This window comes from Geotrypetes seraphini, chromosome 3 (assembly GCF_902459505.1).
Source record: "Geotrypetes seraphini chromosome 3, aGeoSer1.1, whole genome shotgun sequence".
Taxonomy (NCBI): Eukaryota; Metazoa; Chordata; class Amphibia; order Gymnophiona; family Dermophiidae; genus Geotrypetes; species Geotrypetes seraphini.
Genome location: NC_047086.1, coordinates 364,423,945 through 364,449,487, shown reverse-complemented (window position 1 = coordinate 364,449,487; position 25,543 = coordinate 364,423,945). Strand labels below are relative to the sequence as shown.

At 48.8% G+C, this 25,543-nt stretch overlaps 1 protein-coding gene across 1 annotated transcript in view; it reads left to right on the top strand.

The window, feature by feature from the left end:
* The first annotated feature begins 5,874 nt into the window (after window positions 1–5,874).
* The window catches only part of SRD5A2 (steroid 5 alpha-reductase 2), a 370,146-nt gene continuing 350,477 nt past the window's right edge, over window positions 5,875–25,543 (top strand). The window contains exon 1 of the mRNA XM_033935449.1: window positions 5,875–6,168. Within this exon, the coding sequence (XP_033791340.1) occupies window positions 5,891–6,168 (278 nt within the window). The 5' untranslated portion in view covers window positions 5,875–5,890. The remainder of the gene's footprint in view (window positions 6,169–25,543) is intronic.

Below are 25,543 nucleotides of genomic sequence, written 5' to 3'. Positions count from 1 at the left end.
GGAAGGTGCATGGGCAGAGAGGAGAGCATGGGGGGCAACCCGGAAGGAGTGCGAGGGGGGCACTACCACCCCAGACACCTCCCACCCTCACTACACCACTGCCTCCAACTCTAGTTCTGCCAGTGAGAGTGGTGCTTCAATATTGTGGTGTCAGTCACTAGGGACAGGCAGGTTCCTTGGAGCCCTGCAGAGCTTGCCTGTATCCCACTATACACACACACGGTTCACGGAAGTTTCGCCCCCCACATTTCACCCCCAGCAATTCGCCCCTCACATTTCGCCCCCGCACATTTCGCCCCCCGGATGTTTCGCCCCCACACATTTCGCCCCCGCACATTTCGCCCCCCGGATGTTTCGCCCCCACACATTTCGCCCCCGCACATTTCGCCCCTGAGTGTCAGACTATTCCTCTCGCAGGCGATTTCTTTGCCGACACGACGGCAGGCTACAAATTCAAAGTGCACAGCTGGCTGTTCTCACTGCCTCTAATGTCGGCCCTGCAGCTCCGGACTTCCCCACACCTGCTCTTCCCCCCCCCCCCCCGATCACTATTATTTTAAATGTTATGGCAGCCACGGCGCTGTATCCATCGGAGGAGACTTCTAACCTCGGCCATGAAGTTGCTGTTGCAGGAAGAGTTCCGGGGCAGGCCGAGGTTAGAAGTCTCCTCCGATGGATACAGCGCCGTGGCTGCCATAACATTTAAAATAATAGTGATCGGGGGGGGGGGGGAGAGAGCAGGTGTGGGGAAGTTCGGAGCTGCAGGGCCGCCAGCTGTGCACTTTGAATTTGTAGCGGTTTTTTTTTTTAAGGAGTCAGGGAGTATGCTGATGCGCCCCCGAACGCCGGCGCCGCCCCCCAGCGCGAAGAGAGTCGCTCGGCGCCGCGAGCCGCCAGCCCAAACGCGGCCCGCGCAGAGGCGCGGCCCCCCCCCAACGACCAGCCGACCCCGAACGCCACCGCGAGCAGACAACCCCAACGCGGCCCGCGGCCCGGCAGTAGGGGAGCGCCGGTCCGCTGCGGTCGGCGCCGCCAGCCGCTACAGGGGGAGCGCCGGCACGCGCGTTCTGCGCCGCGAGCTGCTGGCCCTAACGCGGCTCGCGGCCTGGGAGGAAGGAAGCGCCGGTCTGGTGCGGTCGGCCATTGGTGCCGGAGGGGGAGAAGGAGCCCCCAAGCGGCCCGGCCGGGAGGAGGGGAGCGCCGGTACGGTGCGTTTTTGCGCCGCGGGCCGCTGGCTCCAACGCGGCCCGCGGTATGAGAGGAGGGAAGACTACCGGCTAAGGGCAGGAATCCGATCCGACGCTCCCGGGCAGGCGGACCAGCCCGCACGTGTGGGGCGACCCGCCCCGCTCATATAGTTGCCAGGAAGAGAGTTGTTCGGTGCCGCGAGCCGCTGGCTCACACGCGGCCCGCGGCCTGGGCAGAGGTGCCGCCCCCCCCCCAACGATTAGCCGACCCCGAACGGCAAAGCAACCTGCGGACAGGGAGGAGGGAGTCGGCGGCCCTGAAAGCCGGCGCGGCCGACGCCCCGACTCCTTGCAAGCCGCACCCCCCCTCCTGCACCAGCTCCACGCGGGGAGAGCCGGCAACAAGTTTAAAAAACGCCGAGGGCAGAAAGCCGATCGGCAAGAAGGCGCAGCGCTCTAAGGCGGGCGGACCCGCACGCAAGTTCCGGGCGGGCCGCCCCCACCGTCCTCTCCCTCATCGAGAGCGCTGTCGTGTCGGCAAAGAAATCGCCTGCGAGAGGAATAGTCTGACACTCAGGGGCGAAATGTGCGGGGGCGAAATGTGTGGGGGCGAAACATCCGGGGGGCGAAATGTGCGGGGGCGAAATGTGTGGGGGCGAAATGTGTCTGGGGGCGAAATGTGGGGGGCGAAATGTGAGGGGCGAATTGCTGGGGGCGAAATGTGGGGGGCGAACCTTCCGGATCCCCACACACACATATGATCAAAGTCTACAAAATCCTGAGTGGTTTGGAACTGGTACAAGTGGATTGATTCTTTATTGCATCAAGATTTACAAAGACCACGGGACCATAGAAACATAGAAAATGACGGCAGAAAAGGGCCACGGCCCATCTAGTCTGCCCACACTAATGACCCACCCCCTAACTTCCTCCGTGAAGAGATCCCACATGCAAATCCCATTTTTTCTTAAAATCTGGCACGCTGCTGGCCTCAATTACCTGTAGTGGAAGATTATTCTAGCGATCAACTACCCTTTCGGCGAATAAATATTTTCTGGTGTCGCCATGAAATTTCCTACCCCTGATTTTCAAAGGATGCCCTCTTGTTGCCGTGGGTCCTTTAAGAAAAAAGATATCCTTTTCCACCTCGATACGGCCCATGACATATTTGAACATCTTGATCATGTCTCCCCTCTCTCTGCATTCCTCGAGTGAGTTTAGCTGCAACTTATCCAGCCGTTCCTCATAAGGGAGATCCTTGAGTCCTGAGACCATCCTGGTGGCCATTCGCTGAACCGACTCAACTCTCAGCACATCTTTTTGGTAATCTGGCCTCCAGAATTGTACACAGTATTCCAGATGGGGTCTCACCATGGATCTGTACAACGGCATTATGACCTCGGGCTTATGGCTGACGAAACTTCTACGGATACAACCTATGATTTGTCTAGGCTTGGATGAAGCTTTCTCCACTTGATTAGCAGTCTTCATGTCTTCACTAATGATTACCCCCAAGTCTCGTTCTGCTACAGTCCTTGCTAGGGTCTCACCAGTTAGGGTGTAAGTCCTGCATGGATTTTTGCTGCCAAGGTGTTATTTCTTATATTTCTCTCTTTATTTTTTTTATTGAAACTTAGTTGCCAAGTCTTTGACCAATGCTCCAGTAGGAGTAGGTCATGCGTCATACTGTCGGGCATTGAGCTTTTGTCGGGCACTGTGCTTTTATCTATTGTGCTCTTGCCTACTATGTTGCATAGTTTGGCATCATCGGCGAATAACGTAATTTTACCTCGAAGCCCCTTAGCCAAGTCTCTTACGAAGATGTTTAATAGGATCGGGCCCAAGATCGAGCCCTGCGGCACTCCGCTGATCACCTCCGTTGTTTTGGAGGGGGTGCCATTTACCACCACCCTCTGAAGTCTACCTCCAAGCCAGTCCTTAACCCATGCAGTTAATGTTTCACCTAATCCCATCGAATTCATCTTGCTCAATAACCTGTGGTGTGGGACGCTATCAAATGCTTTGCTGAAGTCCAAGTACACGACATCCTGGGACTCATCCTATGTCCAGCTTTCTAGTTACCCAGTCAAAGAAGCTGATCAGATTGGATTGGCAGGACCTTCCCTTTGTAAATCCATGTTGATGGGGATCTCGTAGATTCTCCTCGTTCAGGATCGTATCTAATTGGCGTTTGATTAGAGTTACAGAGCAATACTTTTAAAACCAATAGGAGGAAATATTTTTTCACTCAGAGTATAGTTAAGCTCTGGAATGCATTGCCAGAGTATGCAGTAAGAGCGGTTAATGTAGCTGGTTTTAAAAAAGGTTTGGACAAATTCCTGGAGGAAAAGTCCATAAACTGCTGTTGAGACAGACATGGTAGAAGCCACTGCTTGCCCTGGATCAGTGACATGGAATGCTGCTACTATTTGGATTTTTGCCAGATACTTGTGAGCTGGATTGGCCTCTGTGAAGACAGGATACTGGGCTAGATGGACCATTGGTCTGATCCAGTAAGGCTATTCTTATTTGTAGTTGTAAGACTGCTGCACAGTTTAGAGGGATAATTGATTAGAAGACTCAAGTACCCACTCCACCTTAGTTCTCTATCCCCAGTCTTTCCTCTGGACCAGTTCTTTCCCATATAGTACAGAAAGTGTTCTTGATGTCTGAGGAAGTAATAATAATAAATTCCAGTTATGCAAATTTGCTCTCTACCACTTTTTGGCATTAAAGTTTCCACTGCCATCACCTTGGCAACCTTTACTCATTCTAGCATATTCCGCAATACATAGTCCCATTTAAGACAATAAAAACTTATTTTAGAAAGACTGAATTCTTCAGATTGCATCCAAGCTTAACTCACTGATTCAGCATCAGCAATTCCTGAAAGCATCCTTGGGTAAGGTGACCATACGTCCCGTTGTCCCCAAACACAGCTTCGGGATGCCGAAATGTCCTGTTTTCAGGGACAGCATCCTGAAGCTGTGCACAGGGACAACAGGACAGGTAATCGCTTCCTGTCACTCCCTGCTGTGCAAAAAAAAAAGCCTCCCTCCAGTGCCCGTTTGAAGCCTCCCCCCCCCCTGGTCCGCCGCTGCTCTCCTTACCTCCCTGCTGCTGCTAATCACCAACCAGAAGCCTTCTTCCCAACATCAATTCTAACGGAGAGGCCATTCTGGGCCAGCCAGGCAGCGATTTGCTGACCTGGAACGTCCTCTCCGACATCAGAATTGACATTGGGAAGAAGGCTTCTAGGCGGCGATTAGCAGCAGCAGGGAGGTAAAGAGAGAGGCTGGCAATCAGCAGCAGCGGCGGGCCAGGGGGGGAAGGAAGGAAGGAGGCTTTTTATTTTTTTGCGCGGCAGGGAGGGAAGGAGATAGGCAGGCAAACAGGCTGGCTTTGGTGCGGCAGGGAGGGAGGTAGGAAGGCAGGATTCAGGGGTGGGACAAAGTCTGGAAGGCAGTGAGGGGGACATGGGAAGGAGGCACTGGGGGCACTAAAGACATGGGAAGGGGCACTAAGGACATAGGAAGGAGGCAATGGGGGCACTAAGGACATGGGAAGGGGCACTAAGGACATAGGATGGAACACTAAGGTCATAGGAAGGAGGCACTGGGGGCACTAAGGACACAGGATGGGACACTAAGGACATAGGAAGGAGGCACTGAGGGCACTAAGGACATAGGAAGGAGCACTGGGGGCACTAAGGACACAGGATGGGGCACTAAGGACATAGGAAGGAGGCACTGGGGGTACTAAGGACATGGAAGGGGCACTAAGGACATAGGATGGGACACTAAGGATATAGGAAGGAGGCACTGGGCACACTAAGGACATAGGAAGGAAGCACTGGGCACACTAAGGACATAGGAAGGGGCACTAAGGACATGGGAAGGAGGCACTGAGGGCACTAAGGATATGGGACAAGGCACTAAGGACATAGGAAAGAGCACTGAAGGCATAGGAAGGAGACACTGTGGGCACTAAGGACATAGGATGGGACACTAAGGAAATAGGAAGGAGGCACTAAGGACATAGAAAGGGACAATTGTTGGGCCTGAGTGCAGAAAGAAAGAAATGAAAGAAAGGATACACAGTCAGAAGAAAACGCAACCAGAGACTCATGAAATCATCAGACAGCAAAGGTAGAAAAAATAATTTTATTTTCAATTTAGTGATCAAAATGTGTCAGTTTTGAGAACTTATATCTGCTGTCTATATTTTGCTCTATATGTGTCTATTTTTCTATAGTTACTGCCTTGACATCTTTGAAACCCCCCCAAATATAAATGATAATTTATTTTCTCTGTGTATAGTCTGCTTTGTAGGTTTTTTTTTAAATTTTATGGTGACCATTATGAATTAATAAGGTATTATGTGTACATGAAAAATGAATGGAAGAAATTAGGGGCGGGACTAACAATTAATAGATGTCCCGTTTTGATTTAAAAAAAAAGGTCAGGTTATCCTTGGGGCATGCATTCAAAACTAGATTGGACGACGTCCTGGTAAAGTGACTCAAATGACGTTCTTTATAAACAATGATTTTATGGGCTCTAATTATAATATTCTTAGGTTTAGTCCTAAACTGGGTTTTAGGAGGAGCCTGGAATGCCCAGAGTCCCTCTGAGGGGCGCCAGTATTTAAGATGATTAGCGAGCTGGGGGAGCCCTGCACTCTTCCACCAAGGTATCAGCAGCATGCAGTGCGGCCAGGACCTCGACTTTTATCTCAGCGCCGTGCTAGTCGCCGTCGGACTCCTAGTAATCAGTGTCCAAACGCGGGCCCCCTACATCTATGGGAAGCATCTGGACTTCAAAAGCAAGGCGGCGGTGCTGGTGTCGGCGAGACGCGGCTGGTTCCTCCAGGAGCTGCCTTCCTTCCTGGTACCTCTGCTGCTCGTCCTGCACAGCCCCCAGCCCGGCTCCCCGGGGTGCAAGCTGCTCGGCGTCCTCTTCTGCACGCACTACTTTCACAGGTACCCCCCCTCCCCCTCCCCCTCCCCCTCCCCCTCCCCCTCCCTCCTTCGGCGAACGCTCTCTGCCTCTCGAACGACCGTTGTCCCTTCTCTGAACTTGGCGCGAGGGGGGCGAACGCGCCTGCTTGATTGTACTGGCCAGGGGTTTGTTTTAAATTCATCAGCTCTTGAGTAGCAAACTTCCATTGGTTCCGTTTCCAGCGCCGGCCAACGCTATTGGCACGATCGTTTCTGAACTGTAGCCTCGGAGCTTGGTGCCAAAGAAACACTGGCTTGAAAGCTAAAGTTCAGAGTAGTTTTGCCGGGCAGGACTGATAGAGGTAGCGAGGTGCCCCCCCCCCCCCCCCGTCCTCCAAATTATTGAGATGCTGTCTCCTCAGGAATATCAAATATAGGAACTTTTCATGACCTTTGTGAAGAATTATTATATTTGTCTTCAGTTTTGGGGCGTGTTTTGGTGTGGCTTTATCATCAGTTGAAATTGTTAAGAATTTGATTATGGACACTGAGAATTGATAATTAATGAAAATTAGGATTTTTTATACACCTGTCAGGTTGTTGTTTTTTTGTGTGTATGTGTGTGGGGGGAGGGGGGAGGAGTCAAACTGAAGGAGCCTGGGACTGGTTTTCCTAAGTGTTGAACTAAGTTTTCTCCTTAATAAATTGCTGAATTATGTTTAGCTGCAGACCTAATTTATCTGATGTTCTAGCTTGGACATTCTAACTTCTTATGGCTATCTCAGCATAAACGACATGTAACAGAAAGACTGCAGAGCCTAGATAAGTGACTGGCTAGTGACTTGCTAGTGTGAGCTGAGGACCAATGATTTGTTAAGAAAAGTAACAGGTGAACAATTTTTTCTAGAATTCAGTTGTTTAGCCAGAAGAATGTATAAATATCTCTGTAATGTCCTGGTTTCGGCACTTCTGAAGCCAGCTTGGAGCTCAGGAGTCGCATATATATGCTAATAAAACATGTTGCTTTCTTGGCTTCCCAAAGTGACCTTTCATTTGGCTTCCGAACAGGGACTTGAAGGTCTTTTGACCACAGCCTACTCGATTGGTCACTTGTGTCTGGTCTGAGAACCGACCTGTCTGCTAAGCCGGCTTAATTCCTCTTGGAATTTGTAGACCTCGTGGCTCTGGCCGGCTCAACTGATTAATTGAGTCCTGGCTTAAAGTACAGGTATCTGTCTGGGGTTGGCCACCAAACTGGTAAGGAACTGATCATTCCTCCTGTTTCTTTTCCCTTGCACTAATAAATGACTTGATCCATCATTGAAGCAGCGGGGATGGATTCTAGGAACTGTGTCTGTCTGTTTGGTAAACGAAACTGAATCTGTAGATCTGAAGTTAAGACAATAGATGTAAGCTGTTTGTATTTACAGGCTCAGCATGAGCTCTGAGTCAAGATGTACTTCCGATGCATCCTGAAAAGAGGGAAAATGGTGTAGGTTGAACATTTCAGGAGTCAGGGAATTGGTTAGAACTGGCTATATTTCTATTGTGCTGTATTTGTACAGGAAGATTGAGGGGGGGTAATAAATATCTGTTGGGTTTTTGCCTGCTAGGCTTGTTAATGACTGTTATGTGTTTCTAGCTGCTCAGAGCAGGCAGTGGCATCAAGAATATAGGCTTATGTTGAAAATAATTTAGAGAAAGTATGTGCATGAATTCTGACCTGATTAAAAGGGCTCATGTAACTGGAATCAGCAGATGTAGTTAGGATTATAAGGGGCAATGCAGTTGAGCAGCCCAATAGGGAAGAACGAATCTTTTGTGTAGGAAAAATTTTATTCCAACCGAGATACCATGTTTATAAGAAAGATATATGAGGCTATAATTGTACGAAAGTACAGAGATTGCTGTTTGCATGGATCGTTTATCTGCATGTATGTGTGGTTTTTTTATGTGTGCATGACATTCAAAATCCCCTTCCTTATCTGTATTTCTATCCCGGGTTCCTTATGAGTTCTGTCTGTCCAAATGTATCAGTGTAATTTGAAACTGTCAGTTGTTCAAAGCAGGATGGGGGAGTACCCTTCCTCCTTCTTTTGTGCTGATAAGGGCCATGAAGTTTTCAGCACTTCAAATGCAGTTTCTCCTGAAACAGATAAGTAGGTTTAGATGTAAAGTTTTTGGCTATGTTATAAAATGTTTATGTATATTCAAAAATTAATGTAAACAAAAAATATGATTTCTGGAACTTATATTCCATGCTAAAAAGAAGTTCTTTGTCCAAATTTAAAAGTCTGAAAAGGACTACATCTGTAATTTGATCTCTTTGATCTTTAAGCACCTCTCTCTCCTCTGTGAAATTCTGAAGGGAGGGGGAGTAAGTCTCTACTGAGACGTATGTTGATTGTAAAAAAAAAAAAAGTTGTGTGTATGGATTATCTTTTGTGAGTACAGTAAAACCTTGGTTTGCGAGCATAATTTGTTCCATAAGCATGCTTGTAGTCCAGGGCACTCGTGTACAAAAATATACATACTTGTATTGCAAGCCCTTGCTCGTTTGGAACAATCACTGCACTCCTGCAGCGTCATAGCGAGAGGAACCATTGGCTCAGTTGTGATGATGTGATAATTGTATACTGTATGTACTTGTATTGCAAGACGTTGCTGGTATAGCAAGTTAAAATTTAATCAAATGTTTTGCTTGCCTTGCAGAACACTTGCAAACCAAGTTATTTACAATCCAAAGTTTTACTTTATATTCCAATCTTTGTTTTGTATTTCTTTTTATAAATCATGTAAGCTTAGTATAAGAATGTAACTTTTAGGTATAAGAATGTAATTTTTAGGAATGCTTTTGTATGGAAGTAAATATTTTTGCCAGTCAGATGATAGTAAAGGGACTGCCACTTTAGAGAGCGCTTGTGTTAAACTACCCTGCTTAGTGGGTGGACCCAGAGCTGAATTTTACTTAATTTTTACAAGTCAGCTCTTTGGGGTAGGAACCTGATACAGAATAGGGATTGAGAACAATTCTTATGTGCTAGTAGACAGTAGATAATGGTTCTGCCTTTTACATTTTCCTGTGGCCATATTTACACTGATTTCAAGTATGCCTTCCACGTGTCACCTACCTTGGGTTTCGTGTCCAGGCTGTCTGTAGTCTTCCTGTTCCCGATACTCGTAAAGCCCTGCGCACCTTCCTTGGTATTGTCGGATACTGTCGTATCTGAATCCCTGACTTCTCTACCATTGCCCACCCTCTGTATGATTCCACCAAAGGCGCTGACTCAGCCCCTTTTGTCTGGACCCAACTTCAGGAGTGGTCTTTCCGCTGCCTCCAAAACTTCTGACTCAGGCCCCTACCCTCTGGCCCTCCGCCCTAGAAGCTGAGCTGTATGCCCTCACTTCTGCCCTTTGCCACTCTGCCTCTCAGTCTTGTAACATCTACACTGACTCCAAATATGCTTTCCTTACCTTGCATGCCCCTAGGGCCATCTGGAAACATTGAGGTTTCGTTACAGCCTCCGGCCACCTGATCCATCATGCTCCCCTCATTCTTGACCTCCTCAAGGCTGTCAAATTGCCCTTCCGTGTCGCGGTTATGCACTGCCGTGCTCACAGACGCGTGATGGCCCTTGTCTCTCGTGGCAATACCCTGGCCGACTGGACTGCTAGTCTCTGTCCCCCTCCTTCAGCCTCCCCTCTACACTATCACCCCCTTCCTTGCCAACCTTTCCCCTCGATATACTTCTCAGGAGCAGACTTGGGCCCGTATACTCTCGGGCCAGTATGTCCTGAAAGCGGGGTGGATACACAGGATACAAATATGCGCCAATTCAAGTGCCGATCCAGACCCACACACTGATGCTTCAAACGCAAGCACAGCGGGTACCCTCATAGTCATTCCTCAACACCTGGCCCGGGTTTCTGAGGTGGAGCAGCGGGTTGGTACCGTGGAGGACTCCCTAGCCATGATGCAGACCGAACTTCAGCAACTTCGATGCAAGCTGGGGCAGTGTGAGGAGAAAATGGAAGACCTGGAGAACCGCTCCAGACGGAACAATCTGCGTCTGGTGGGGATCCCAGAATCAGTGTCGGATGGAGACCTGCTGCCTACGCTGGAGACCTGGTTGGCGAAGGAGCTGCTTGCTACGCGGGGCTGGGCCCCTTGCGCATTGAACGAGCGCACCGGCTGGGAAGGAGGCAGGAGGGCGTGACCAGGCCGCGAGTGGTGATTCTTCGTATCCTGAATTTTACCATCAAAGATCTTCTCCTCCGCAATTATCGCCAATGTAAGGATTTACAGTTTCAGAACCAGCGTATCCTGATTTTTCAGACTATTCTGCGCAGGTGGCATCTCTACGTCGGGGTTTCTCGACCATCTGCAAGCAACTTACGGAGAAAAAGCTGTGCTTCACTTTGCAATTTCCTGCCAAGCTGAGGGTGGTTCATGATGAGCAACCATACATCTTTAAGACCAGTGCGGCAGCTAGGGCGCAAGTTCTCCAGTGGTACCCTGACTTGGAGCCTGGCACTTGATGGACTTTGACTGAGTTTTGTGGTTTCTGTTGCTTGCTTTGAGTGAGGGCTGCCCATGGGGTGAGGGTGGATTCTCTATGGGCAACGTTAACTTGTTCTTGTTCTGCTTCTTTACTTCTTGTGGCTCCCTTTTTGGGGGTCACTTATATTATACCATGGTTGCGGTTTTATTGTTCTTTCCTCATGCTCCTTGATGACTTATATCATGGAGGGTCTCTGATTTGGAGGCTGAAGGGGGGAGGGACTTTGGGCCCTTGGTGTACCCTCTCTGGAGTGGTGGAATGGGGTGTCAGGGGGGGATTGGGAGGGGGGAGTTGGACTTGGGAGGGGGGGTTGGGGAGGAGGGAGGACGGTTTGGTTGTGGGTGGGATAGTGGAGGTTTGGGAGGGGGAGGTGGGGTTGGGGGGGGTGTGGCAGGGGGTGGGGGGGTGGGGGGGGTCTGGACCTGTGTGGTGTGGGTGGGATGTGTCGGGGTGGGAACTGGATGTGTGGCTGCTAGGGGGAGGGCTGGGTCTCTTGGCAGGAGTTTTTTACATTTTGTTCTGCTGACACATATGGTCTTCCCTATGCATGACCCTTAAGCAAGGAGTGTGTTGTGTGACATGGAATGTGTCTGGCATTAATTCTCAGATTAAGAGAACCAAGATTTTGCAGCACTTAGCTCGCCACCAAGCTGATATAGTGGGCCTACAGGAGACTAAGCTTTCTGAGACAGAACATGGTAAACTGAAACAGTCCTGGGTGGGTTAATGTTTTTCTGCTTCCTCTCCTAAGGCTAGAGTTGGGGTGGCCTTGCTGGTTCACAAGTCGGTTTCCTTTGTTCCGTCCCGGGTCTTCTCGGATCCGGAGGGTCACTATGTAGTGGTTCAGGGTACTCTGTATCAGCACCCTGTTCTTTTGATGTCGGTGTATGCTCCCAATTCTGCCCAAAGGTCCTTTTATAAAAAGCTCTTAGGAGTACTCCTGTCCTTGACTCTGTTACCTGGAACTCACAGAATTTTCCTGGGGGATTTTAATTCTATTTTAGACCCGGTCCTCTGGGAGGTCGGATAATGGGCTGAATGCTTGGATTGATGCTTTAGATGTGGTGGATGTATGGAGGACACTTCACCCAAGAGAGCGGAACTTTACTCATACCTCTAAGGTGCATGATTCCTCTTCTAGAATAGACTATATCTTCCTATCGCGCTCCTCCTTCTTTGCAGTCAATAAAGCTGAGATATGGGCGCTGGTTATTTCTGATCACACTATGGTATAGATGGATGTTAGCCTCGCGGCTGGACCCCCTGGGGGGAGTGGGCGCTGGCGTTTTCCGGTAGCGCTCTATTCTGACCCTGATTTCAAACAGTATTTGGAGACGCAGTGGCAGGATTATGTTGAGTTCAATGGGGCGCATGCGGGTGATGGAACTCTTTTTTGGGAGACTGCTAAGGTGGTGCTCCGGGGGGGGGGGGGGGCAGTGATAGCTTACTGTGCTCGCTGGAAGAAAATGATGGCAGCCAAGATTTTGGCTCTCGAACGTAAGGTACGGGAGAGTAGACTTTTGGTACTTCATTCCCAAACTTTGTTCCTTCAGCATGATTTTCGGGCGGCTCAGTCAGCGCTCCATGCTCTTTTGCATGATAGGGCTCATAAATCGCTCTTTTACTATAAGTATCGGCTACATAGATTTGGCAATCGGCCTGGCCGCATGTTTGCTCAGTTGACCAGGGCGTGGAGGGGTTCCTCCTCCATCACTTCCCTCCGGGACTCCGGGGGGCATTTGGTCACAGCTCAGTCTCAACTTGAGCAACTTTTTGTCACCTTTTATAGCTCCCTTTACACGGCGGAGGTGGTGAACCGGGAATCCCTGATTCAGGCCTATTTGGATTCACTGCCCTTGCCCCGGCTCTCGGATACAGATCGTGCGAGTTTGGCCTCTCCTATCACCGGGGAGGAGGTTTTGGGGGTTATTTACCTCTCTGTAAATCTCTGAGTCCGGATGGATTTAGTGGGGAATTTTACAGACTTCTGCAGGGTTTGGTGGCTCTTCCGTTGCGACGGTATTATGAGCAAGCCATAGATGGAGGCTCCTTTCCCCCTGGCTCAAATCAGGCGTTGATTACTGTGCTGCCTAAACCGGGTAAGGACCCTCTTTTGTTGGAGTCCTATCGGCCCATTTCACTTATTAACGTTGATCTTAAAATATTAGCTAGGATACTGGCTGACAGGTTGGCCCCGCTTGTTCCTTCGCTGGTGGGGGTAGATCAGGTGGGTTTCGTGAAGGGTCGTAAAGCGGGTCACAATGTTTGGAAGCTTTTGATTGCTTTGGCTCATTGTGATTCTTGGCAGCAGTCTGCCTTGGCTATTAGTTTTGACTCTGAAAAGGCCTTTGATTGGGTCGAGTGGGCCTTTCTCTTTCCGTTGCTTCACCGCTATGGAGTGGATGGGTTCTATATGAGGGCCCTTCGTGCCTTCTATTCTAGTCCCGCGGCTGCTGTGTTGGTCAATGAATTTGCTTCTTCGGTTTTCTCTTTACAGCGGGGCACTCGGCAGGGATGCCCCCTGTCTCCTTTGCTTTATATTTTATTCTTGGAACCTCTCTTACTTTGTATTCGTACTCATCCTTTGCTCACGGGCGTGGAAGTGGGGGCTACCTCCGTGCATTGTCTGGCTTTTGCGGATGATATTATGGTTCTCTTAACAGATCCGGTCTCTCACCTTTCTCTGTTGTTGGAGTTGTTTCGGCAGTTTGGGGAACTTTCGGGCCTTAAACTTAATGTGTCTAAATCGGAGGCGCTCCTGCTTCACTTACACACATCTCACCTGTGGGCTGACTTCCCTCTGAAAGAGGCTTTTTTACAGGTGAAATATCTGGGTGTTCTTATACCTTCCTCCCTGGCGCGCCTCTATGAGCTAAATATTCGTCCCTTGCTTCGGAGCTCTATTGAAAGCTTGCGCTTATGGGGTGCTCTGCCGGTCTCCCTTGCGGGTCACATCTTTTTATACAATATGATGATTGTGCCCCGGTGGCTTTACTTGTTCCAGACTCTACCGCTTTGGCTGCGTCGCCCGGATTTGGAGGAGTTATACCGTTCCCTGCGGATTTTCTTGTGGCAGGGTCAGAGGCCCTGTTTGCCCCTTCGCATCCTAATGCTACCGGAGGCGCAGGGGGGTTTTGGTCTGTTGGATCTTCGAGCCTAGAACCTGGCGTGTGGCTTGCGCCAGGTTCGGGATTGGTACCTGGAGAGTTCCTCCTTCCAGCTGTTTTCGGTGGAAAGGGACTTTTTGTTCCTTGTCTCCGGATTGTTTTTGTTGCATGCCCCTTCGGCCCAGCTGGATTCCTTCCAGCGGGGGCACGTGGTGTGGTCTTACATGAGGCTTATCTGGAAACTGCTTTGTAAACACTTGGGTATTAATTTTAGTGTAACTCCCCTATTACCCTTTGTGGGGAACTTGCAGTTTAGCCCGGGTATTGACAACCGAGTTTTTCAGCTTTGGCATGCGCATGGGGTTCGTAGAGTGGGGGATGTTCTTAATGATCAGGGGACTCTTCTTTCTCCTACTGAACTGGCGTCTTTATATGGTTTGGATCATGTGGACGCATTTGGCTATTTGCAACTTTGTCATTATCTTCTCAGTCTGGGGGGGACTTCCTTGCGTGTGTCGGTGGCCAGGAGTCTTGGTCAGAGCCTTGCTCTGTGGGAGGATCCAACTCCGCGCCTTCGTTATTTTGTCAATGCGTTATTGTCTCCGCTGTCGACTGAATGAGCGGATTTGCTGGCTGGGGCGTGGAGCGTTGACCTGGGGTGCACTATCTCGTCTTTCCTGATTTCTCACTGCTTTGTCTTATTGCGTACTCTTTCTTTTAATATGCTTCATAGGGAGCAGGAATATAAATTCCTTCATAGAACGTTCATATCCCCACAGAGGGCTTATCGTGCTGGCTTTGCTGACCATGACTGTTGTCCTAAGTGTCCTGTGCGCCCTGCCTCCCTGGGCCATATGTTTTGGCTGAAAGTGTGGGCCTTTTTGTCCTCCTTGTATCCTTCGTTACCTGCATGCGCCCCGTCCATTGTCCTTTTTTATGATGGTGTGGCTTACTCCCATTGCTCTGATGGGCAGCGGATGTTGGTATCCAAGGCCCTCCTTTTAGCCAAGAAGGCCATTTTGGTCTCCTGGCGGGTTCTGCATTCTCCTTCCTTCTCTCAGTGGCATCTGTCACTCTATGATTTAGCGCTTTTGGAGCGCAGGGCAGTGGGGACACATAATGAGACTCGGTGGGACAAATTTCAGGCTGTGTGGGAGGGGTACTGGTTGTCCCTTCCGCATCGGGAGAGGAGTTTGTTGTTGAATTGATGACCTTTTGGGCTCAGTTGTTTCTGTTGGGGGCTGGTGCGTTTTTTGTTTTTTTTTCCCTTCTTCGGGTGCACTGTCTGCTTTTATTTTTTTCTCTTTTCTAACCTTCTTTTCCCACGCTTTCTTTATTTCTTTCCTTCATTTTCTTGCCATCCCACTAACCACATGGGGCTGGGCTGGGGGGGGGAGTTGGGAGGTTTGGGGGGGTCTGGTTTTTGTAGGGGGGGTTGCTGGTGGTTTATATAAACTCTTGTATTGGGCATGTTTTGATCTTTTACCATTTGCTTTCTCCTGTATATGTGTTTTGTTGATCGTTTGCCCTGTTTCGGAGATTGCTCTGGCGTTGTGGCTATGTTTTTGCTTCCTGATGTTCTGTATATTGATGTCCTTGCTCAATAAAGAAATATTATACTGAAAAAAAAGAAAAGTAACACGTGAACAATTTTTTTCTAGAATTCAGTTGTTTAGCCAGAAGAATATATAAATATCTCTGTAATGTCCTGGTTTCAGCACTTCTGAAGCCAGCTTGGAGCTCAGGAGTCGCATATATATGCTAATAAAACCTGTTGCTTTCTTCAAGTCTCTAAGTTTTGTGGCTTCCCAAAGTGACCTTTCAAAACATTTTAGTGTTGCTGGTTTGTACCCACCTGGACCCGAGTTCATAACGCCACAGAGAGACTCCATATTGCTGTTGCTGATTTTACTGACCTGTTCTGTCGTTCATTTACTTAACATTTCCTGATAATTAGTTATCCTGAGAAGGTGACTGGCAGAGGCCATACCAAACAAGAGTACAAGCAGCTATATGAAAACATAGGAAAACGAGGGTACTTCTTTAACTATACGATATTTTATTTGATATGATTGTGTTTTTGGTTCATCATTTATCCCATGACAAGCAGGCAGCCTATTCTCACATATGGGTGACGTCATCAGCGGAGCCCGGATGCGGAAGCCTATAAGCAGACTTGCTTGAAGAAACTAGAAGTTTTGAGTCGACCGCGTGTCTCCTCAGTTTTCCGCGGAGCCGAGAAGTCCGTCTTTGACTCTCTGCGTTTAACTTCGTTACTTCGTGCCTTCTCTGAACTGTGGTTTGTGTTTTATTTTCTTCACGAATCGCTGTTTTTACTTTATTTCTTTTATTTCTAGATTTAAAAAAAAATAAAAAAAATTAAATCTTCCGTTCGACTGCCGGGGCAGGCCGCTTGGCCGCAGCCCAAGGGCTTCGATTTTGCGGTGGCCGTTTTTTCTTCTATGTCCCGGCCAGTAATGGGCTTCAAGAAGTGTAGCCAGTGTCAGCGTGCGATTTTCCTCACGGACCCACACTGTTGGTGCCTCAAGTGCCTTGGGACGGATCATCAACCGAAGTCGTGCGAGCGCTGTGCTACTCTTCAACCCCGAGCCCTTAAACGTCGTCGTCTTTTGGTGGAGAAGCTCTTCGGGATGGATTCTTCCTCCGATCCCTCGATTTTGAAGGCGACCTCAGCCTCACCTTCGACCGAGACTCCTCCTGCTTCCACCTCGAGCCTCATCAGACCTTCGGCGTTTGCAGCGGCTCTTTCCTCAACGACTTCTGCTCTTATCTTCCCCTATTTCCTCAGGTCAGATAGTTCAGCAGAAAGTTCCAGCGGTGGTGCTTAAGGTGCCTAAGACTTCCAAGTCGAAGCACATTTACACTGCCTCGGTGGAACCTCCAGCCAAAGCAGGTGGTCCGGTTTCAGACGCGGATCCATCCTTGCTGGCTTCTTTCCAGACCATGTTGGAGAAGCAATTCATTCAGTTTCTTACTAATATGGGACCAAAGCTGCTTCTCATCCAGCCTGGGCATTCTGCAGACTCCCGTGAGGTCGAGCCGCTTCCTTTGCAGGGAGCAGAGTCTCTGCGAGTGTCTGGTCTGGCATCTAAGCCTGTGAAGCAAGGAGCAGAATCTTTGCAAGTGCCTCGGCAGGAATCCTCACACTCTATATAAGGAGCAGAGTCTTTGGGAGTGCATCGAGGTTCCTCCATCAAGCCTCCGGAGCTTCTACAGCCTCCAGACCTATCCATTCTTTAGTGACATTGGCTGCTTCTGTCTCTGAGCAAAGTCTCCTTGATCTTTGAGATCTGCTTCCAAGCATTGTTCTCACCGACGATCGAGGCCTTCATCGAGGCATAGTTCTTCTAAAGAACGTCTCTTCAACTAAGCCTCGATCCTACTTCGACTAGACCGCCGGCTCCTCGATCGAGGTCTCCACTTCCACACCTCGAGGATGCAGCGGTTTCAATTGCTTCGTCCGAGTCTCCATATTCTTTTGATGCCTTTTTTCCTGCCGAAGCTTCATCTTTGACCCAGGCTGCTTCGACGACCTTGAGTCCTTCTCGATGCAAAGCATTGGTGGATCAGCTATCTTTTTCATCTTTTCTTCGTCAGATGGCTGTTGACTTGGATCTTCAATTAGATGCTGGTTCTAAATACTCTAAGGAGTATCTCAAAGTCATGCATCTACCTCAACCTCCAGCTTTTGTCTCAGACTTTTGCCAGATGCCTGGAGACCCCTTATACCATACCAGCTGTTCCAGGCAAATTGGACTCTAGGTTAGAGAGCTGCACGGGGATGACGGGAATCCCGCGTGTCCCGCGGGTTCCCCCTTCGGGTCACGGGGATCCTGTGGGGACGCCCCCTAGGGTCGCGGGGATCCCGTGGGGATGCCTCCGAGGGTCGCGGGGTTCCTGCGGGGCTGGATGTATTCAGCTGCGAGGCTCGTCTCCCTACCTGCCCTCAGCCCTGCCGCACACAGCCGAACGGAAGTCTTCTTGATGTCAGCGCTGACATCGGAGGGAGGGCTTAAGCAAAGCCCTCCCTCCCTCCGACGTCAGCGCTGACATCGTGAAGACTTCCGTTCGTGTGCTGTGGTAGGGCAGGCAGGGAAAAGGCAGTGGTACAAGGCAGGGGGCGGTGCGCCCCGGGTGCAGCACAGCCAGCCAGGTCTCCCAACCGACCGACAATAGGCCCGGTCCATCAAACCTTCCTGCCCTGTAGCCGCAAATCTAAATTACTTTCTTACAGCAGCTTCAATACTCCAGCTGCTATAAAAAGGTAATTTAGATTCGCGGCTACAAGGCAGGGAGGTTTGTTGGACCGGGCCTGTTCTGTTGTCAGTCAGGCGGGTAAGCGCCACAAAGGTAAGGGGCAGGGAGGGAGAAAGGGAGGAAAGGTGGAGTGGAGAGGAAAAGGCGCTTAAGGTAAAACTGAGGGGGGAGAAGGAGCTGAAAGCACTGGGGAAGACAAAGGGGTGGAGAAGGACGCTGAAAGGACATGGGGAAGACAGAAGGCAAGAAGGACGCTGAAAGGACATGGGGAAGACAGGGGGGAGAAGGACACTGAAAGCACATGTGGAAGACAGAGGGGAGAAGGATGCTGACAGAACATGGGGAAGATGGGGGGAGAAGGACGCTGAAAGGAAATGGGGAAGAGAGAGTGGGGAGAAGACGCTGGCAGGGAAGAAGACATTTTTTCAGAATTTTGAGTTTACACCAGGTGAAGTTTACAGTGAGCTGTCAAGACTAAAGGTAAATAAGGCCATGGGACCAGACAATCTGCACCCAAGAGTGCTCAAGGAGTTGTGCGATGTCCTGGCGATACCGCTAGCTGCACTCTTCAATCTCTCCCTAAGCACGGGGAGAGTACCCTTGGACTGGAAAACAGCCAACGTCATTCCTCTACACAAAAAGGGTTGCAGGGCAGAGGCTGCGAATTACAGGCCGGTGAGTCTCACATCAATAGTGTGTAAACTCATGGAAACTTTACTTAAACGCAAATTAGACACGATCCTGTCTGAGGGAAATCTACGGGATCCCAATCAACATGGATTCACCGGGGGTAGGTCCTGCCAATCTAATCTCATCAGCTTCTTTGACTGGGTGACAAGGAAGCTAGACTTGGGAGAGTCTATGGACATCGTGTACCTGGATTTCAGTAAAGCATTTGATAGCGTCCCACACCGCAGGCTGTTGAGCAAAATGAAATCGATGGGGTTAGGAGAAACACTAACTACTTGGGTCAATGATTGGCTAAGCGGAAGACTACAAAGGGTAATGGTAAACGGTACCCTCTCTAAAACATCGGAGGTGACCAGCGGAGTGCCGCAGGGTTCAGTCCTGGGCCCACTCCTTTTCAACATATTTATAGGGGATCTGACTCAGGGGCTTCATGGTAAAATAACATTATTCGCCGACGACGCTAAACTATGCAATATAGTAAGGGAATGTACTTTACAGGATAGTATGGCACAGGACCTGCTTACATTGGAAAGATGGTCCTCGACCTGGCAGTTGGGCTTTAACGCTGGGAAATGTAAGGTTATGCACCTCGGTAGCGGTAATCCATGCAGAAATTACACCTTGAATGGAGAAACTTTAACTTGTACTTCGGCGGAACGAGACCTAGGAGTAATCATCAGTGCAGACATGAAAACTGCCAATCAAGTGGAGAAGGCTTCATCTAAAGCAAGGCAGATGATGGGATGTATCAGTAGAAGCTTTGTCAGCAAGAAGCCTGAAGTCATAATGCCATTGTACAGAACCATGGTGAGGCCTCATCTGGAATACTGTGTACAATTCTGGAGGCCACATTACCGTAAAGATGTGCTTAGAATCGAATCGGTTCAACGGATGGCCACCAGGAGGATCTCGGGGCTAAAGGGTCTCTCGTACGAGGAGAGACTAAACAAACTACAGCTCTACACTCTAGAAGAACGTAGGGAGAGAGGAGACATGATTGAGACATTTAAATACATCACGGGACGTATCGAGGTGGAAGATGATATCTTCTTTCTCAGGGGACCCTCTGCCACTAGAGGGCATGCGCTCAAACTCAGAGGCGGGAAATTTCATAGCGACATCAGGAAGTATTTCTTCACAGAAAGAGTGGTTGACCGTTGGAATGAGCTTCCAGCGCAGGTGATCGAGGCCAGCAGCGTGCTGGACTTTAAGAATAAATGGGATACCTATGTGGGATCCCTACGAGGGTCGAACTGGAATATCGGTTGCTAGGTATAGACTTAAGAGGATGGGTCAGTAGGGTGGGCAGACTTGATGGGCTATAGCCCTTTTCTGCCGTCATCTTCTATGTTTCTATGTTTCTATGAGATGCCAGACTATGGGGGGAGCGGAGGGAAGAAGATGGGCGCCGGATCAATTTGGAAGGGGGGAGAAAGGGAGAGGCACAGTAACAGAGCAAATGGAAGACGCAGAGAGAAGAGAGACAGTGGATGGAAGGAATTGAATGAGAACATGAGGAAAGCAGAAACCAGGCAATAAAGGTAGGAAAAAAATTCTTTTTTTTTATTTTTTTGCTTCAGGATAAAGTAGTATATTGTGTTGATAAAAATTTATAAACAGTAGAGGCTCTGGTAGAAACCTGTTTACAAAGTATGTATTCTTCCCAATTAATATTTCCAAATTAGTAAAGTCTTTTTGCTTATTTGTAAATGGGTTTCTACCAGAGCCTTTAATTCAGTAGCATAATTAAATGAAATAACTATTTCTGTAGTTTGTAGGGACAGAGGGGATTCCTCGCGGGGACGGGTGGGGATGGAGGGGATTCCTCACGGGGACGGGTGGGGATGGGTGGGATTCCTCACGGGGAAGGGTGTGGACGGGTGGGATTTCTGTCCCCGCGCAACTCTCTACTCTAGGTATAAAGCTCTCCGTCGCAAAGGATTTGACAACTCACAGTTATCTCATCAATCCTTGCTTGTGGAGTCCTCCTTGAAGAGGTCCCATCCTTCCAAAGTTTATGCCACCGTTCCTCCTGGAAGGGAAAACTATGGACAAATTCGGATGTCGTATATCAAAATTCTATGATGTTCTCTAAAGTCCTCAATTATAATTTTCATTTTATTACTTATTTTGAGTTCCTCATAACTCTTACCTAAATTTTTGAGTTATTTGGATACTCAAAAACACTTTGAATTTCAAGAAGTCATTGCTTCTTTATCACAACTCAGATTACATCTCCTTCAGTCATCTTATGATGCCTTAGAGTTGTCTGCCGGGGCAGCTGCTTGTTCTGTAGCTATGCGTCATCTTGCCTGGCTTCGTACCATTGACATTGACCCTAATCTCCAGGACCGCTTGGCCAATATTCCTTGTGCAGGCAATGACCTCTTTGAATCTATCGAGGCAGCCACCAAGAAATTGTCTAAACATGACAAATTCTTTGCTTCTATTGTCAGACCTAAGCCAAAGCCAGCTCCTGCCAAAACTACACGCCCTCCTCCTATATATCAGAGGCGTTTTGCTCCGAGGATGGCTCCTTACAATCGCCCTCCTCCTAAGAAATAGCAGCCTCAGAAGCAACATAAATCTCAACCTTCTGCTGCACCTAAGGCTACTCAGCCTTTTTAACTGTTTAAAACAGAGCATAACCTCCACCGTTCTGACTCTGACTTCCTTTCCCCCTATAGGAGGTCGTCTCCATCATTTTTACCACCGATGAACGACAATTACATCCGACCTCTGGGTGCTCACCATTATCAAGGAAGGATACTCCCTTCATTTCACTCAGGTTCCTCCAGACCTTCCTCCAAGAAAGTATCCTTCCAGTCCATCCCAGACCGTCCTTCTTCAGGAAGCTCAAGCTCTGCTTCGTCTCCATGCCATCGAACCAGTTCCTTTGGAACAGCAGAACAGAGGGTTTTACTCTCCTTACCTCCTTGTTCCGAAGAAGACGGGCGATCTGCGGCCCATTCTGGATCTCGGGGCTCTCAACCAATTTTTGGTCAAAGAAAAATTTTGAATGTTATCCCTGGCATCCCTTTATCCCCTGCTTGAGCAGAACGACTGGTTATGCTCTCTGGATCTCATGGAGGCCTATACTCGTATTCCCATTCATCCGGCCTCCCGTCAATATCTCAGATTTTGGGTGGGGAATCTGCATTTTCAATACAGAATGCTGTCCTTCGGCCTGGCGTCATCTCCCAGAGTGTTCACCAAGTGCCTGGTTGTGGTAGCAGCAACTTTAAAGAGCCATGGTCTTCAGGTATTTTCCTACCTCGATGACTGGCTCATCAAAGATTCAACATCTCAGGGGGTTATTGTAGCGACCCAATGGACTACGTGGTTCCTACAAAGTTTGGGATTCAAAATCAACTTTCCCAAATCACAACTTCAGCCCTCACAGAATCTACAATTCATCGGAGCTGTTCTGGATACTATCCAACTTGGAGCATTCCTTCCACAACAATGTCTGGAAGCTCTACTTCAACTCTGTCATTCAGTATCTTCCCGCTCTTCCATCTCAGCGAGACACATGATGGTACTACTAGGTCACATGGCCTCCACAGTACACGTGACTTTTTTTTGCCAGACTTCACCTCAGAATTCCTCAGTGGACCCTGGCTTCTCAATGGACGCAGGTTTGCGACCCACTTTCTCGACACATCAGTCACTCCTTCTTTGAAGCAGTCTCTCCGTTGGTGGATGCTCTCTTCCAATCTCTCCAGAGGCTTGCTTTTTCAAATGCCCCCTCATCAGAAGGTCCTCGCAACAGATTCTTCGACCTACGCTTGGGGTGCTTATCTCGATGGTCTCCGTACACAAGGCCACTGGACCAGTACGGATCATCAATGTCGCATCAATCTGTTGGAACTCGGAGCGATTTTCAAGGCTCTTCTTCACGACCAGGTAGTCCTCATTCAGATGGACAACCAAGTTGCCATGTATTATGTCAACAAACAGGGAGGGACGGGATCTGCCTCCCTTTGTCAAGAAGGTTTGGGACTGGGCAATCCGCCACAACACCTTCCTCAAAGCTGTCTACATCCAAGGGGTGAAGAATTGCTTGGCGGACAACTTGAGTGGTCTCCTGCAACCTCACGAATGGACACTCCATTCCTTGCCTCTTCATCACATTTTTTCACAGTGGGGAATGACTCAGACCTCTTTGCAGCTCCCCGTAATTACAAACTGCCTCAGTTCTGCTCCAGGATATACTCTCCTCATCGCCTTGAGGCAGATGCTTTTCTTCTGGAATGGACGAATCTCTTCCTCTATGCATTTCCTCCATTCCCTCTCATTCTCAAGACTCTGGTCAAGCTAAAGAACGATCGTGCCACCATGATTCTGATTGCTCCTCGGTAGCCGAGACAACCTTGGTACTCCCTTCTACTTCAACTCAGCAGCAAAAAGCCATACCTTCTACCAGTTTTTCCTTCTCTGCTTACACAGAGCCAAGGATCTCTGCTTCATCCTAACCTGCAGTCTCTACATCTGACAGGTTGGTACCTCTCAACATGACTCCTCTGCAGTTTTCTCAACCTGTCAGATGTTTTAGAGCAGGGGTGCCCACACTTTTTGGGCTTGCGAGCTACTTTTAAAATGACCAAGTCAAAATGATCTACCAACAATAAAATTAAAAAAAAAACACAAAGCACACTGTATGCATAGAAAATGTTAATCATCATTCCTATTCCAGGGTTTTTCAAAAGAGGTCAAAGCAGATGACTCTATGCACTGTCACCTCACTAACAACCATACAAAAACCCTCCTCCCTTTTTACTAAACCACGATAGCAGTTTTTAATGCAGGGAGCTGCGCTGAATGCCCAGCACTGCTCTCGACGCTCATAGGCTCCCTGCGCTAAAAACCTCTATTGCGGTTTAGTAAAAGGGGACCACAGTGTAAAACATAGACAGCAGATATAAATTCAGATACATTTTGATCACTAAATTTAAAATAAAACCATTTTTCCTACCTTGTCTGGTGATTTCATGAGTCTCTGGTTGCACTTTCTTCTTCTGACTGTGCATCCAATCTTTCTTCCCTTCTTTTAGCCTTTATGCTTCCTCTCCTCATTCCCCCCCCAACGTTTTCTTCCTCTCTCCCTGCCTTCTCTTTCTTTCTCTCTTCATGCCCCATTTCTTTTTTTCTGTTTCTCTTCTTTCCTTCTGTCTCCCTGCCTGCCCTCTTTCTCCCTCCCTGCCCTCCCCCAAGCCACTGCCACTGCCATCGGATAACAGGCCGCCGGTCAAGCTCTCCCTGCTTCGGGCCCACCAGCAATCCTCTCCCCGACGTCAATTCTGCCATTGGAGAGGAAGTTCCGCTGGCCAGAACTTCCTCTCCGACGGTAGAATTGACGTCGGGGAGAGGAAGGCTGATCGTCCCAAGATCGACCTATTGGGAGAAATGCTGCTGGGTCCTGCCTTTGAGGAAACGGAAAGTAGGCAGGACCTGGCAGCAAGAAGAGCAAATCGCAAGCTTCACTGACCTGTCTCCCGCTTTAGCCCGTGAACGGGGCTCTAACATGTGCGTGCCGGCTTCCCTTCTCTTCCCCCCCCCCCCGACATAACTTCCGGTTTCAGAGGGAAGAGAAGGGAAGCCGGTACAAGCACACGTTAGACCCCGGAGCATAAGTTCTTCAAGCCGTTTTTTTTTTTAAAATGTTGAGCAGCAGCAGCAGAATTCAGGAGCGGGCTAGTCAGGAGGGGAAAAAAAGAGAATGGAAGGGAACCCGCTCTGCGATCGACTGGGGTCGCCTGAGCGAGCGACCTGTCGATCGCAAGCGACATATTGGGCACCCCTGTGTTAGAGGCTTCTAGGAAACTTACCACTAGACAATACTATCACCAAAAATGGACTAGATTTTCTACATGGAGTTTTTCTCATGATAAGGAGCCCCAACATTCCTCCTTATCTTCTGTTTTGGATTATCTTTTGCACTTATCGACTTCTGGCCTCAAGTCTACATCGATCCGAGTCCATTTCAGTGCAATCGCAGCTTTCCATCAGCCTATCGAAGGGAAACCCCTCTCTGCTCATCCGATGGTTTCCAGATTCATGAAAGGACTTTTCAATGTCAAACCACCTCCTGTGGTTTGGGACCTCAATGTTGTCCTTGCTCAACTGATGAAGCCTCCATTTGAACCAATTGACCAGGCTCATCTGAAGTATCTCACTTGGAAAGTGGTGTTTCTCATTGCCATCACTTCTGCTCGACGAGTCGGTGAGCTGCAAGCTTTAGTTGCTGATCCATCTTTCACGGTGTTCCATCACGACAAAGTGGTTCTTTGTACTCATCCTAAATTCCTTCATAAAGTGGTATCAGAATTTCATCTCAACCAATCCAGTGTTCTTTCCAAAGTCTCATTCTCATCCTGGAGAAGTAGCTCTTCATACTCTGGACTGTAAGCGTGCTTTGGGCTTCTATTTGGAATGCACCAAACCACACAGAACTGCTCCTCAACTTTTTGTCTCCTTCGATCCAAACAAGTTGGGACATCCGATCTCTAAGCGTACCAACTCCAACTGGATGGCTGCTTGTATCTCATTCTGCTATGCCCAGGCTGGATTACCCCTACACAGTAGAGTCACAGCCCATAAAGTCAGAGCAATGGCAGCTTCAGTAACTTTCCTCAGATCTACACCTATTGAGGAAATTTGCAAGGCTGCTACTTGGTCCTCAGTTCATACTTTCACTTCTCACTATTGTCTGGATGTTTTCTCCAGACGGGATGGACAATTTGGCCAAACAGTATTAAATAATTTATTCTCCTAAATTGC